Genomic DNA, 14,768 nt, shown 5'->3' on the forward strand with positions numbered 1-14,768 from the left:
GTGTATGTTCGTACAGGAATGCCTGTGACTGTGACAGTTAGCTTATATTTTCCAGGTACATCCTGGCTAATTGAAACGCTATGACTTGGTGTGTGACAGGGTAAGAGAAAAATTGAACGTGACCTGGGATTGATTGTTTTTAAGGGGCTAGTATGTATATTGGTGAAGTATCAATGACTATTCTGCAGCAGGTAAATATTTTTCTTCTTGTGCAGCTACTTGCCAATGCTGTCATTTTTCTTTGTGGTAACTTGATGGGTGCATTTCACAAACGCCAAATGCAGGTTGCTTCGTGGGATTTGTATAGATACACATTAAAGTGCATTCAGGTCCGAATGAAATTGAAGATTGAAAAGAGACAACAAGTGAGTGAACTAATTCATGTTATGAATTGCTTGTTTTCATTTCTAAAGTCTGTATAATTTTATAATGTTGGTGACTAATGCATGTTGAAAGGCATGGTCCAATCTTTGTGATACCCACCTAGTGTCGAAAATAAAAGGTGTGCCATTTGTAACAAAAGAAGGAAGTTAAAGGGAGGAAGCTGTTCTCTGTGGCTTGTCTATATGAGAATCACAGTATGTGTAACAGGAATGTAGTTGCCAGTTGTTTTAGTTACTTTTTTCCTAGTATAAAATGTTACTGGGACTCGCCCAAGGTAACTTAAAAGAGCATGCCCTTAATGCCCTGAAAAATACTCGTAATTTCAGCAGTTAGTTTCATGCTTCCCTCGGTCACATTTTTTTTTTGTTTTGAATTCCAAAGTATTATTTGTTCTTGTATTTTCTTGTCTCACAAACTGTTTTTCTTTTGCTAGAAGGAGAAAATTGGAGCCTAAGGGAGAAAAAAAAAAATCATATAATAGATCACAGCATACAAGTATGACAACATTTATTTCCATTAACTCCAGTGGTATTTAAAGAATAAGCAAGGAACATGAATTTCTTATTGAGGAAGGATTATAAAGAATTATCAAAGCTGAAACTAGGGCTGGTATAAGTAGGGTTAAGAACAGCAGCTCTAGAAGGCTGATGTGTACCGAGTTCTCTGCCCACCAGTTATTAGATAAAAGGAAGGGGCTGAAAAGTGACTGACTTGGTCAAATTGAAAAGAAGAAAATGCCACACTGCTAGTGCGATCTGTCCTCTGATGCTAATCTTGTGAGATGAGATGACAAATCTGCATGAAAGCCCTGGCAGAATTTCCCCACGCATCAGCCAGGGAAGCATCTGATCAGCTTACACAGGCAGTGTGCTCTCATTCTTTGGGCGATGTGGTAACTTGCATGGGTTCTTTTGGTTTTTTTATGGTTGCTTGTTTGAAGTGTAGATGTGCTTAAGTCTATGGACAGCTTTCTTTTCATTTGTGTTGTAATTTGTCACACAATTTTGAGTCTCCTTTTTGCCACCCACTTTTTCTCTGTGAAAATGATGTGAGAAATGCAGTTCAGGGTTCATCATCACTTGCTTCCTTGAAAACCGTGTAATGTGTCAGCCTCAAATGGCCCCGTTATATTCACTGGGGCTCTGCTGTCAGTTTAAATTGTTCCCCAAGGTTGACTCTCCTACTATTAAAATGCCAGAGGAGGGGAAGGAGGTGTTTCTGGGGGCAATCTCAAACTAGACTGCTCTCTATACCTACTGTAGTCCAATACTTATGCTCAAGGACTCCCTCTTCCCACTCTGATCACATGGCATTTCTTTTTGGTGGCAGGCACTGGTTAAGTAACCCTGGCAGCTTACTGCCATCTGTATACTGCTGCATCAGGTGTTCAGGAAAAGGGGACAAAGATTTGGTCAAAAGGGACAGCATTTTACTCAGTTACACAATATGTTGACCTTGCTGGCAATACCATCTGAAAAAGTTCCTGCTTGTAGCTGCTCCACGCAACAATTTCCTTTTCTGTGGTGACTCTGTCTCTGGGGCGGTAGAGCCCTTCCTGGGTTAAAAGTACTCTCTTTGTCTTACTCTTCTGCCCAGCAACTTAGCAGGCTCTTCTTTGAAGAACAGGCTTGTAAGTCAAAGCCAGTGTAAAACGGTGCACTGAGTAGTCAAACAATGTAAGTGGTTTTTGAAGAGTCTGTATTCTCACTCAGTTCAAAAGACTTTATTTCAGTGGCATCAGTTCCTGGTTCATTTAAACTATAGCAGCATGTTGTCGACACTTTTGTATCTGTTGCTGCTTTTCCAGCATTTGAGAATTCACAAGGGTTTTTAATACTGCATAGATTGTTTGTTATAGAATATAAGCTTTTACCAGAAGCTTTATCAGATGATGCTAACATAACACTAGGATTGGTGGACAAAATAAGTTTTCATTTATCCAGAAACTGTAGTACTGAATACTGAATTTTTCTGTGTTTCATGGTTACAGAGAGATGTCACATCTAGGTCACAAGGAACAAAAGAAAAAAATATGCAACACCCTTACTTAACTGTAAAATCGCTGCTTTTGAGAAGAGAAATGTAAAAGTCTCTTCTGGAAAACCTGATACACATTACTCAAAAGCTATTTGAATAAAGGCGTTTTATTTTCTTTAAGTCCTTCTTGCAGTCACTAAAATCCTGCAGTTTCAAATTTACCATGTTAAGAATTTTGCATCATTAATTTTATTCCCTCTCCTTTTAGGAAAATTTGCTTTTATCCATACTGCCAGCTCATATCTCTATGGAAATGAAGCTAGCAATCATAGAGCGACTAAAGGAAACTAATGATAATAGGCAAATGCACGACAACAACTTCCACAGTCTATATGTAAAAAGGCACCAAAATGTTAGGTAAGCGGAAACTCTAGAAGTAATTGTATTAATATAAGCTGCTGATTCTTAACAGTGTACATGGTCTAGTGAAATTACAATTTGGAGGTAGACTTTCAGGCTAAAGTGAGCTGCTTTCCTGTTAGGGGAAGATAATGTGTCTTGAACTGATGTGCTGTCTTATAAATCAGTTGAGATACTTGAACCCTTTTTTCTGGAGCTGTTTTCCAAAGAGAGAGATACTTTCTATTAAATGCATTTTGATATTTAAGCTGACTGTAGAATAGACATATCTTCATTTTTCAATTATGTTTTTTCCTTTTGTTCTTGTCTAGCATTCTTTATGCAGACATTGTAGGATTTACTCGCCTTGCCAGTGACTGCTCTCCTAAGGAACTAGTAGTGATGCTGAACGAACTTTTTGGAAAGTTTGATCAGATTGCAAAGGTAGGTGTTGCAGTTTGTTGTGCAGTAGGGATAAAGGCCACCACCGGAAAAAGAAGTCTTTTCTGCAAGACAGAAGACAGTTGGTGTTAGTGCTTCTGAAGTCAGGAAAGGAAGACTGCTTTGGCTTTAAAGCTAACTAGCAAAATCACATTAAAACAAAATTTAAAACAAAAATGGGAAATTTAGCAAGTTGTTACTGTAATTCCAATTCTTGAGACTGGAGGTTTATCTGTATTGTTCAGGAAATTTTCTGACGGCAATAAATGATTGTAATAGGACCATAAGCTGTGTATACAAGCTCTATTGAGGAGCTTTGCTGTGTTCAGTTAGAAGGATTGTTTGTTGGTTCTACAAATGGAGAACTCTCAGGCACACATTTAAATTCATAAATTCAGTCATACTGCATCAGACCAAGGAGTTCTTTAGCTCAGCAGTAATAATTAGTAATGGATACTTACAGAAAAGTGTAAGAATGGGAAGTAGATTAACATGGTCCCTATTAAGACATACCATCACTACTGAGCCTTCAGGCTGGCAGTAGCTCTTACCACTTCCAAGTGCTGCTTGAGGCTAATTTCTTTGCAACTGTAATCACACACTCAGTTTTTGAGTTCTCAGATTACAGAGACTGTATCATATACGTGTTTGCGTCATTGACTCTATGTGATGATTTCTGTTATCCTCTAAAACTGATCCTAATCTTGGATATATGTTCTGTCATATCCATTGATTTTTCTGTTAGTATTATGAGGCAAATATGGCTTTAGGAAAAGAAACGCTGTATTTTGTTGCATCCAATGTGACATCAAAAAAAACAAATACCAACCCAAATTCTGATTCTAGAAACTTTAGCATTGGTAAAGCATAAGTCAAGGCTAGTGACTACCTAGCAAAACTTCCCATGGTTTAAAGATGTTGGTTTGATTTCATAATTGACTATATTTTGATATACTGAATGCAAATTAGAAAATTAATGGACTTGGAAAGTCTTGTTTTTGTGAAATTCTAAAAATTCTTCAGAAAAAATGGGAAAATGCTAAAATGATTAATATAGCAGAGGAATGAAATTGCTTTAATTAAACCTTTGTGGATGTCATTGAGTAAATTCTTAAATATATCACTGATTAAAACCTGGCTAAAATCGTAGCTGACCTTTTTGACTAAATGACATTGCTAATCTTTGTATTTATATGAATTCAGTTGCTGTTAAAACCTCAAGTACTGGCAAATGAGAGTCATACTAATTGTATTGTAATTGTCTTGTTGTGAAGCAGCTATTAAGAACACACAGAATAAGTCATGTTGTCTTAGTTGCCACGAGCTTTTTATGCCAAAGTAAAAGCTGAGGTTAAAGACATTTGGTCATTTTTTGCAACTGTCCCTCAGATAGAAAAATAGAAAAGATTCCAGATTTTGAGTGATATCTTTTAATTTCTCACTCCTGTCTGCAAATTGCACTATTTAAAAAAATGTCTGGATTTAGTGAGTCAAGGTCTTTTGCAACTCTGTGGTCGAGACGTAAGAAGAGATTCCTGCTTTTTGTGCTATTTTTGTTCTGCTGGGGGGTATTCTCAGTCATCTTTTCCATAATGTAAAAATGTTGTAGGCTCCAATTTACCTAATAAAAGTTGATGGCTAACGGGGACACTGAGCTGGATACTGAAGTCTAACAGCTCTAATCTAGGGCTAGGTTCCCCTGCTGATCTCTGAAACTGAAGCACAGGGCTAGCTTATCGCTTGCTGCGATGCTCAGAACCTACTGGATGGCTTAAGATGGTGGAGAATGGTGGATGTTCTCTTAAGGCTTTGACTGATGAGGGAGAACAGCTTAGTTTGGTAAATTGCAACTGATTTGGGCTGATTTTGGAGTTGATTGAAGAATTGCTGGGCTGTTCCCACAGCAGGGAGGGTTGGGCAGCTGAAGGTGTCAGCTGGCCGAAATTAAGCCATCTCTACTCATCAGTCAAACACTATACAGCCTGGCAGAATTAGCCCTGGCTGGCTTGCAACCTTTGTAGTTAAAATTCTTCAGTAATGTTTTAACAAAAGATGGTATGAGGAGCTCTTTGCTCTCCCCCTTTCCTCTCTCCAGCCAGTCATGGGCAGCAGTATCCTCTGTTGCATAGTTAGGAAAAAGTTTGCTGCTGCCAGATAGTATTGCGGGGTTTTTTATCAGTGATGGCAAACTGTAGTGTGTGCCGGCTTCCTCTTCAGTCATATTTGAAACAAAAAAAACCCCCATTTTGCTTCTGCAAAGCTACCAGGTTGGGCATCTTAATCCCAAACTTCTCCCTAAATTCTGTGCAGGTTTTGCAACACTGCACAATGTTACTTATGAGACTGCCATGCAAAAATGGAGGAAAAGGTGAACAAACTGCATAGAATTCAGGTGTTAATAGAGACAAAGATTAAAAGAGAGATAAGTAGATTTCATCCTTTAGATGGTAAACTCTGTGACAATTTTATTTTTATTTATAGTTTCCTAATTGCACACAGTTCCAAGAATAGTCAGAAACTAGTAAGATGATTTTATTTCAGAAATGCTTGTGGTGGTAATTTCTGTTACCCTCCAGTGAGCAACGTCCAGGCATTTGGATGTGAGAAAAGAGAAGTAAGCTTTGCTTCAACAGGGATTGAATGAAGCCTGACTTTCGCAAAACGATACAGATGAGTCCTAGTTTGGTGTCATTCGCCTACTTGCAGTTCATTTTTTCCTATTAAATATGTTTACTGTAATTTCACAGGAGAATGAATGCATGAGAATAAAAATCCTGGGAGACTGTTACTACTGTGTCTCAGGCCTACCTGTGTCCTTACCGGTTCATGCCAGGAACTGTGTTAAAATGGGACTCGACATGTGTGAAGCAATAAAGTAAGTATAGCGCAGAAGGCACTTTAATGTATCAAGGCTATGAAGATATTGAATAAAGTCATTCTTAGTTTTCTTGTCAACGTTCAAAGTGTATTTATTAGCTGTAGTTGGATAGTTAAGCATTAGCTCATAAGTTTGTCTCTTGTCTTTGCACTAAGTGTATAATGAGACTCAACCTGAACAGATCTCCAGGAGGAGGAGAGAAAATCAAAACTGTAACTTATGCTCTAATACCTTCCTCCATCCATAGGCAGGTGAGAGAAGCCACAGGAGTGGATATCAATATGAGGGTTGGTATTCATTCTGGGAACGTGCTGTGCGGTGTGATCGGCCTCCGGAAGTGGCAGTATGATGTCTGGTCGCATGACGTGTCCTTAGCGAACCGCATGGAGTCAGCAGGTGTACCTGGGTGAGGATCTTCTCTGTCGGTGCTCATTCACTCTGTCATCATGGTTTTCATAATTCTGGTTTATGAGTCTGGAATTTGTAACTGTGCCATGATGCAAATCCTCATAATGGGATGATGAAAATAGGACAAATGTGTACTTACCAGAGCTGTAAAATGTTAGTATTTTCTGATTCTGTTTTCAATGAATTATAAAATTCTATTCTTAGGCAAGTGAGTGCTGCTTGACCTTCCCTTCATTGGAGAAACTTGTGCATCTTCAGCAGTGCGTTATGTTGACTTAGTTAATCATGTGGTGCACAGGGATACTACTATATTTGTAAGTTTAGCTAAAGAATAGATATGCTACTTATGTCGACAAGGCAAAGCTGCATATTTACCTAGTGTTTCTGTTAATACATTGATCAGTCCCACTTGATTTATATTAGCTCTATATTCACCACCACCCCTGCCCCAAAAACCACAAACAACTCAGAAATTAAAATGCAGCCTGATGAGGAGCATCCAAGCAAGGAGAGTTTGGAGCGGTTGGTTGTTGCATATTCTCTCTGTGTAGCATTTGCCGCAGGCAGAACAGGAAGGAAAGTGAGTGGTCCTGAGTGGAAGAGCTGAGGCAAAGCAGTAATGTAACTTGCCATGTGCTGCTCAGCAGTTCAGAGGATTGGGTCTGAGCTTGATATTCATGCTGCCTTTTTTAAGATGCTCATTGAAAACAACAAATGTTTTTAAAAAACACCAGCAGCATTTTGTATTTTCCTCATTTAGGAAAGTATACTTTTTTTCTATTTTTGAAGTTGAACTTGGGGATGAGAATTCAGCTACGAAACTTCCCCCCCCCTTTCTTTTTGGTAGTCTGCACCAAAGACCACCATATTATGCGGATTTTTTTTTTCCCCATTCCCAAATGAGACCATGATTTTGTAGGTTCTTGATAGTCTGTGCCAATTAGTACTTAATAATTGAATGGCATTCCTGTGGGTGTATGTTTAAGCATTAAAGTATTAGTTTCTCTTGGAAAGTGATTCTAACCAGTGACTTTATAGGGTTTCTTATTATTTCTATGCCTCAGACAGCTTTTAGGTATATGCTGGTAACTTAAAAATTAACTTCTGCAAAGTGATAAGGGGATATGAATATCAAATTATTTTCTTGCATTGGTGACCGAAACAGAAAGAAAACTAATTTGAGCTTGGTTAACAGTTGCAATACCATCCAGGTTGAGTGTTTTAGTGTGTCGACTAAGCATGATTAAACAAGAATACAGAGTTGTAAAGTTTCTTTTGTTGGTAAAGCAAACAACATGACTCTGAATATGGCAAGAAAACATACTTTTCTTAGTCACATTTAGGACCATTGCCTAATCTTGAAGACTTTGATTATTCCGTTACGTTCTTTGTGCTTATATTTGATAATCTGTTAAAGAATAAAGCTGGTTTAGGTTGGCATGCTGATTCTGAAACGTTACACTTAATGCTTCTTATATCTATACATGTCTAGTACTCGCTTATCATGTGTTTCAAAACTAGCCAGAGGAAACCTTCCACTTGTGGAAGACTGAGCCTCACAGGGAGGAAGGGTTTCTATTCATTATGCAAATGTTATGTTATATTTGTTTCCCGCTCTGCGGAAAAACGATGTGTCTGGGATTCCCCATTCCAATGTTAGCTAGTCCTGCTCCTTTGGAAGCAGAAGTTTTGTCATTAGGAGCAGTTTGAGGTTTTTATTTAAAATAGGAAGTATATATATTTTGGGTTTCTGTAAAAGAAGGAATTTAAAGACTTTTGAAAGGATGCAGGAAAACTTCTAGCTTTATAAATATTTTATTTCCATTGACAGAGTATCCTTGTTCATCTTCTTTCCAATTTTAAAAATTATTTGCATTCATAACAATGTAATATACTAGTAAAGCAGAAAGTGCTAGCATAAAACCAAAATTAAAAATGCATTTACGGCCAATTCTCTCTAATATGTATATGCCTGAAAGATCAGAATATGTTATTCTCAGGCCTGTTAGCATAGGAAATTGAGTGCACTGTGTTAGATATTCTGTACTAGCATGGTAAGTGCAATAGTGCATGTTACAGCTTGCCTTTGAGAGGCAGCTTTAGCGGTAGCAGCTTTTGGTTATGTGCTGATCCTGGAATCCAGTAAGCATTAGTAACTGCTGAGAAATCATCGGCATAGTAATTTAAATGGAAAGAAGTTTGCAGTAAGGTCTGAAATGTACTACGGCAGTGTGTGATTTGGGGAAGAGGGGAGAGGAAGCTTGATAAAAGGGAAAATGGTGGATAGTGAACAAATGTACTGCCTTTTGAGATAAGTGGAAAACCACAGAAAACTTGCTGCAGTACATGACTGTGTTTTAAGGCTCAGGTAATACAGACATCACCCAGTATGCCTCAGTCTCTATGGCAGAAAATGGTGCTTTAGAGCAAGCTTTAAAATTTCAGATTTGAAGGTTCACCTCGATTGCAAAATTGCATAATCAAAGTAACAATTAAAAAAACAGTTTTTTGAGACAATTACCAGTAAACAAATAAAAACATGCATCCTCCTATATTCTAAAACTCTTACCTTTTGGCTCCAAAAGCATGGAGGAATTTTTTGTTCTTCCTTGTGGGAAGCCACAGCTAGTGGTCTCCAGGTCTTGGCTAAATTATCTTCAGGCAAACCTACATGCAGCGTAAGAAAGTAGAGGCGGATGGGACAGTGATCCCCTTGCTCTCTGTAGTTAGGCAGGGGTGCTGCACACTATCAGCTTCCATTCTGGAAATGTTCTACTCCCAGCTCTGTGCTGACGGATTGTAGGACTGGCAGCACAGTGTTTAACCCCTCCACGCCAAAGAAAAGTGAGAAAAGCTGTGGGAAGATGGACAATAAGAAAGTAGAATATAAGAAAAGAAATGCTATTTTATGAACACACTCAAGTCCCTTGTTGAGAAATTCTATAGAAAGGTATTACCCATAATTTATATGGCAATACGTGATTTGGGATACTGAACTAAATAATGTTTAAGGAAAAGTGTGAATGGGTACAGAAAAATACTAGCTGCTCCCCATAGAAGTGTGTTGCTGTTGTTGCTGTTATGCTCTCCTCTGTTTCAGTCAGAAAAGACAGACTTTCAGAATTATCCTCCTAGTTGACAAAAAACCTTTTCCAGCTTTTTTTTCCAGACTTTGTAACCATCTCCTCCCTTCCTCATGCATTTCTAGCATGAGACAATCCTTGCTTGTGTTTTGTTCGTGAGCTCTCTGTGCAGCCCTTGCCATCTGAAACAACCTACCTGTGAGTCTGTCTGTCTTGTCAGTCATCAGATCTCCTTTGATCACATTTCTTCTTGTTTCTTATATGTCTCTGCTTATTTCAATTTAATTTTATACTGATACTATCTCATTCTGGGAAGTGTTTTTTTAGCGTACTTGCTATGAAGGATGTGCGACGAAGAACTGCAGTAAAGGCTTGCAAATACGGTTTTAAGTACTGGCAGGATTTTGCAGTTGGCTGCCAAAGCACAAGATGTCTGAAAAGCAGCAATGTCAGCAGTGGCCATTGAAATGTAAATGAAATGCTTAATGTGACCTTTCTGTAAGCGTTTGGGTCTCTTGTTCTTTCTCCCCTTCTCAGCCGTGTACACATCACTGAAGCAACATTAAATCACCTCGGCAAAGCTTATGAAGTAGAAGAAGGGAATGGACACCTGAGGGATCCTTACCTTGAATCCATGAATATCAAAACCTACTTAGTGGTTGATCCAAGGGTATGTGTATGTTGTTAAACATGCATATTTATTCAAATATATACATACATTTTTTTAAGTACATAGGTGTCTGTGGTGCATACACCTTTTTAATTCAGGAACAGAAAGCATGGTATGAGTCATCTGAGTAGCTTGGATTTGGGACTTCAGATCTGAAAGCACGTCCTACTGTTTTATGATGTCTGTTAGCTTGAAGGTAGTAAGTGTTATGCTGAAACCTCTTATGTGGTCCACTTAGAGTAAAAAATACATATTTGACTATGTATTTGCGTGAAGTGTCTCTCTCACAAATCCAGGTCAAAGGGTGGGATGAAGTCATGAAAGAATACCTGTACTCTGTGGCCACTTTCAGATAAAATATTCCCTGTAAAATAGCTTCTGACATCTTCTCCCTCAGTATATTAGATGTGAGATTCACCTTCTTTTCAAGGTGTAGAGTTAGCAACTGTTGGTTGCCCCTTTAGAGCCTGGTAACTGCAAACACCTGGAGTATTGCTAATTTGAATTGGCTTGTGGTTGATGAGTAAAATATTTCAAAAGAAAAAAGAATGAAAATTACAAACTTCTTTCCTTCAGGATCTTTACAGGAAGGAACAGTATAGAGCCACTTTTAACTAGCAAGAACTCAATCTTACCTTTGTTGCATGTTTTATGTACTCAACACTGCAACCCCCCCTACACGTACACAGCACATATTCTCAGAATGAGGATCTAAGTCCATTGAAATGGTCCCTGCTCACTTGAAGATACCTGTGAAATGTTAGAGAATAACCAGTCATTGATGTATCAGTTTATTCTGTAGTTTCACCTTCCTTGTAGGCCCACAAGGGCATTGCTGTATACCCTGTATATACTGCCTGACTCTTCACCTGTGACGTAGGGATATAATCTAATGTCAACTCTGTAATCTGTATGATCTTCTCCTAATCACTGTTTTGATACGCCCTAGCTCAGGAATTGGGAATCTTTTCCCCTGCTGTTGTGCTGACTGCAAGGAAACTGTATCTCTTCATAAGATCCAGCGATCTCTTGCATCATTGTAAATAAACCAGGAAGTTTGAATGTTGCAGTGTTACAAGCGAAGGCTTGTAAAGGCAGCTGAAGCAAATTCATTATGTCATGATTTGCTTCAGCTCATGTTAATTAAATGAGATAAAGGAATTGAGGTTGGCTGACACATTGCTGATATGTGTTTAAAGTCCTACTAAATAGCTAGATTGTATAGTCCTAAACTACTCAAGTACACAGAGCTTCATTTCTTTGTGATTTGTACCATTTTCTGTTTTCTAAGTGAGTGTGTTTTTTATGTTAGTCCAAACAATGCGTATCAAATAATCATCTCCCTAAAACAAGAGTTAATGATGGGCTGAAGATGCGAGCATCTGTTCGGATGACACGTTATTTAGAGTCCTGGGGAGCAGCCAGGCCCTTTGCCCACCTGAACCACAGAGAAAGTGTGAGCAGTGACTCTTCGAGTTCACAAGGAAGGCGAAGAAAGGTGAGTTTTGAAGTAGTGATTGTCATCCTACAATTGCAAACTGCTCCTTGTGTCTATGGTGTGAAACTTGAAATCTGACATGGTTTTTGTGGCTGAATTTCTGCTATTACTCTTGGTGTTAAATGTATACACAGAACTAAGAAGGTATCTTTGAAACAACTATTTCTGTCAGAACTTAACAGTATTCAAAGTCTGCCAATCTCTAGCATGCTATACTCTTAATAAACCTTCAAAGTAAAACTTTGAAACGATCTTTTTTTCCCTGACATTTTTCCATCTTTGGGTCCTGCTCGCTACATGTGGTTTTGGAAAAAAGATAATTTATCCCAGACTCCAGATGCACTCAGTATTTACTTAAAATGTATAGAAAATAAAAAATCCCTTCACATGCTCTGCCTGCAACAGGATTTTATCAGTAAAGAATTTTTAAGATTAGGAATACTTAAGATTTTTAAGATTTTAAAATTTAAGAAAACTCATTTTTCCTTCCAGCTGCCCTTCCTGAAAGCTGAAAGTCTACTTGCCTCTGCTGATGTTAGTTATTTCAGTGTGTGGAGAAAAACAAGAGGGAAGATCTGTTCAATTATCTTCTAACAATTTTTTTGTCAGAAACCACTCACTTGTTAAAGCAGAAAACATTGCTGGAAAGGGTTGATTTTGATAAGCTTTTCTATTTGAGAATGGTCTTGATTTTTATTTGTGAATAATAGTGTTTTTGGCAGCTTCCTGAAGTTTATTTTCGATAGTTGTTTGCCATTTACTGAGTGTGTAACTTATTCTTAACTCCTCATTTGATTTAGGAAATACCTTTGTGTTCCACTGGGCGCCAGAGAACTTCTGATAGGTTTGTCAAGTACTTCCTTTTTTTTTTTTAAAAGATCCTGTACTCCTCTTGCAGTTCAGTGTACTGTAAGCATGTGATCTTTTGGTTGATTAATCACTGTGTGTATGGTATTCCTGCATTAGAAAGGTTAAGCTAAATCTTTGGCCTTTAAAAAACTTCTCAATTAACATTTTTTATTGTTAGCAGACTCTAAAAGGAGTTTCCCCCCTGCTTTGTCTTACTGGCCCCTCAGTCATTCAGGTTGCATTTTGCCTTATGGGCTGTAGCAGGATGGAAGGGAGTAGGGAAGTAAGAGACCTAAAGATCACTGAAAAACAAATCAAAACATCTCATATATTGTATACATGTATATATTATAACCGCTTGTGCTACCTCAGCTTTTAGTTTTCTTACTCATAGATGCTAGATTTGTTTGTAAATATTATAGTACAAAATAAATACAGTTTAACATAATATTATAAGTAAATATATATTACATTTTAACAAGTTATGTCTTTGGTTAGTAGTATTAATGTATGCCATTGTAGTCTAATAAAAAATTGGCACTATATGTAGAAATGCTTACAATGGTACCTGTACCACTGAGGTAACTAAGATGATGATTTTTCACTTGTGAAACATTCTCTTAGCTTATCAAAATATGGTCTTGAAAAATGCATGATTTAAGTAACTAGAGAAATGCTTAGTAAAGTGCTTATGGATGTATATGTTTATCAGTTTGGAGCATTCTTGTTTAACTTTTCCCTGGTAGCTTACCCCACTTGTGTACTGAGAAAGTATGGTCCTCTGTAGCCATTAACTGTTTCTGAATAGCATTTGTGACATGGACTTCATTTTGTTCTCAGAAATTCATCTCAGAAGGGAAGGATAGAGGAAGATATTTATGATGAAATGATGTCAACCATTGAGGGCCTCAGTTCAACTAAGTATGCAGTATTTTATTTTTTCTTCATCTTTTCTTTGAGAATAATCTGCATTCTTAATTTTAAGTCTAGATATAACATTTACTTCTCAAAAATGAAAAGTTACCAGGACTTTTGTCTTGCCTTTTTTTGGTCTTTGTTCACTTGGTTTTTACTTATTTTAGTTCCTTTTTGGTTTTAATTTTAATATAATGAGAATATTATTGCATTATTATAGCAAGAAGCCAATGGTTAGTCTAGCTGTTCAATGTGGTGTAGTATATTATTGCTTTGTTTCTTATGACTGTCCGAAGTAATGAGCTGAACTGCAGTGCAGGATGGGATAGGAAGTTAATGTTTGTGTTCTGTTTATTAAAGTAATAAGTGTCAGGAAATGGGGTGCAGTCCTGAACAAAACCTATGTATAAAATCAAAACAGTTTGAGGGTAATAATAAAATTGCTTTAGCGTTTGGTTCAGTGAAGGTAAATGGTCTATCAGTAGCAGATGGTGCATCTGGCACTATATTTGCATTTAAAAGCAGACAAACACAGGCAATTTTGTTGTTTGTTTGTTTGTTTTTAATTTAAAATACAGTATTCAAATTCCTACCAAATGTAAAACAGTGAATTTGAGAAGAAAAACTTTCTTTCATCTAAATTATAGCAAGACTGCTATCACTGTACCCCAGCTATTCCTAATAGGGACCTGATATTTAGGGGAAGTTTTTGGAGGCTGTGAGCCATCTCTAACATCTGCTATTACACTTTCCTATTTGTAAACCTCAGGCAAGATCTGGGATTACATTCTGCATGGAACTGGCAGACGCTGCTGTCTGTGAGAGTGTTCTGGATCTGCCTGTCAGCTACGTCAAAACATAACCGCTCATATGTTATGCTGTGAAACATAAAGACCTTGCAGAAGTGTCAAATGTGTGTAGAACAGCGGCACTCCCACCCTGTATACTGTGGAGTCTCAACTACAATGATGCTTTTGCATACTATCCTTGGCCTGTTGTGTACATTTTGTAATGTGTGTCTCTCTGCATGCAGTCCGTGGTGTGGCAAATCACATGACTTCTGTGGATTTTCACTGATTTTTGCAGAACCTGGTCTTGAAAAAGAGGTTGGTAAGAGCAAAATAATCCTTTTTGGTCTTTAATTTGCACTTCAGAGCAGCATAAGAATATATCTGAAACTGTCTGTTTTCATTCTGAAACTGGATTCTGGAGGTGACTTCATATCCAAAGAGGTTTTTGGTAGCTAATGGAAAGCAGATCTCATGA

General features: G+C 37.7%; 1 protein-coding gene across 2 annotated transcripts in view; it reads left to right on the top strand.

The window, feature by feature from the left end:
* Window positions 1-14,768, top strand: part of ADCY7 (adenylate cyclase 7) — a 33,274-nt gene that overhangs the window by 2,969 nt on the left and 15,537 nt on the right. For both annotated transcript variants that reach the window (XM_076349278.1, XM_076349279.1), the window contains exons 3-12: window positions 216-365; window positions 2,630-2,778; window positions 3,093-3,204; window positions 5,949-6,076; window positions 6,327-6,485; window positions 10,108-10,240; window positions 11,553-11,738; window positions 12,539-12,582; window positions 13,428-13,508; window positions 14,536-14,608. In XM_076349278.1, coding sequence (XP_076205393.1) covers window positions 216-365; window positions 2,630-2,778; window positions 3,093-3,204; window positions 5,949-6,076; window positions 6,327-6,485; window positions 10,108-10,240; window positions 11,553-11,738; window positions 12,539-12,582; window positions 13,428-13,508; window positions 14,536-14,608 — 1,215 coding nt within the window. The remainder of the gene's footprint in view (window positions 1-215; window positions 366-2,629; window positions 2,779-3,092; window positions 3,205-5,948; window positions 6,077-6,326; window positions 6,486-10,107; window positions 10,241-11,552; window positions 11,739-12,538; window positions 12,583-13,427; window positions 13,509-14,535; window positions 14,609-14,768) is intronic.

This window comes from Aptenodytes patagonicus, chromosome 11 (assembly GCF_965638725.1).
Source record: "Aptenodytes patagonicus chromosome 11, bAptPat1.pri.cur, whole genome shotgun sequence".
Taxonomy (NCBI): domain Eukaryota; kingdom Metazoa; phylum Chordata; class Aves; order Sphenisciformes; family Spheniscidae; genus Aptenodytes; species Aptenodytes patagonicus.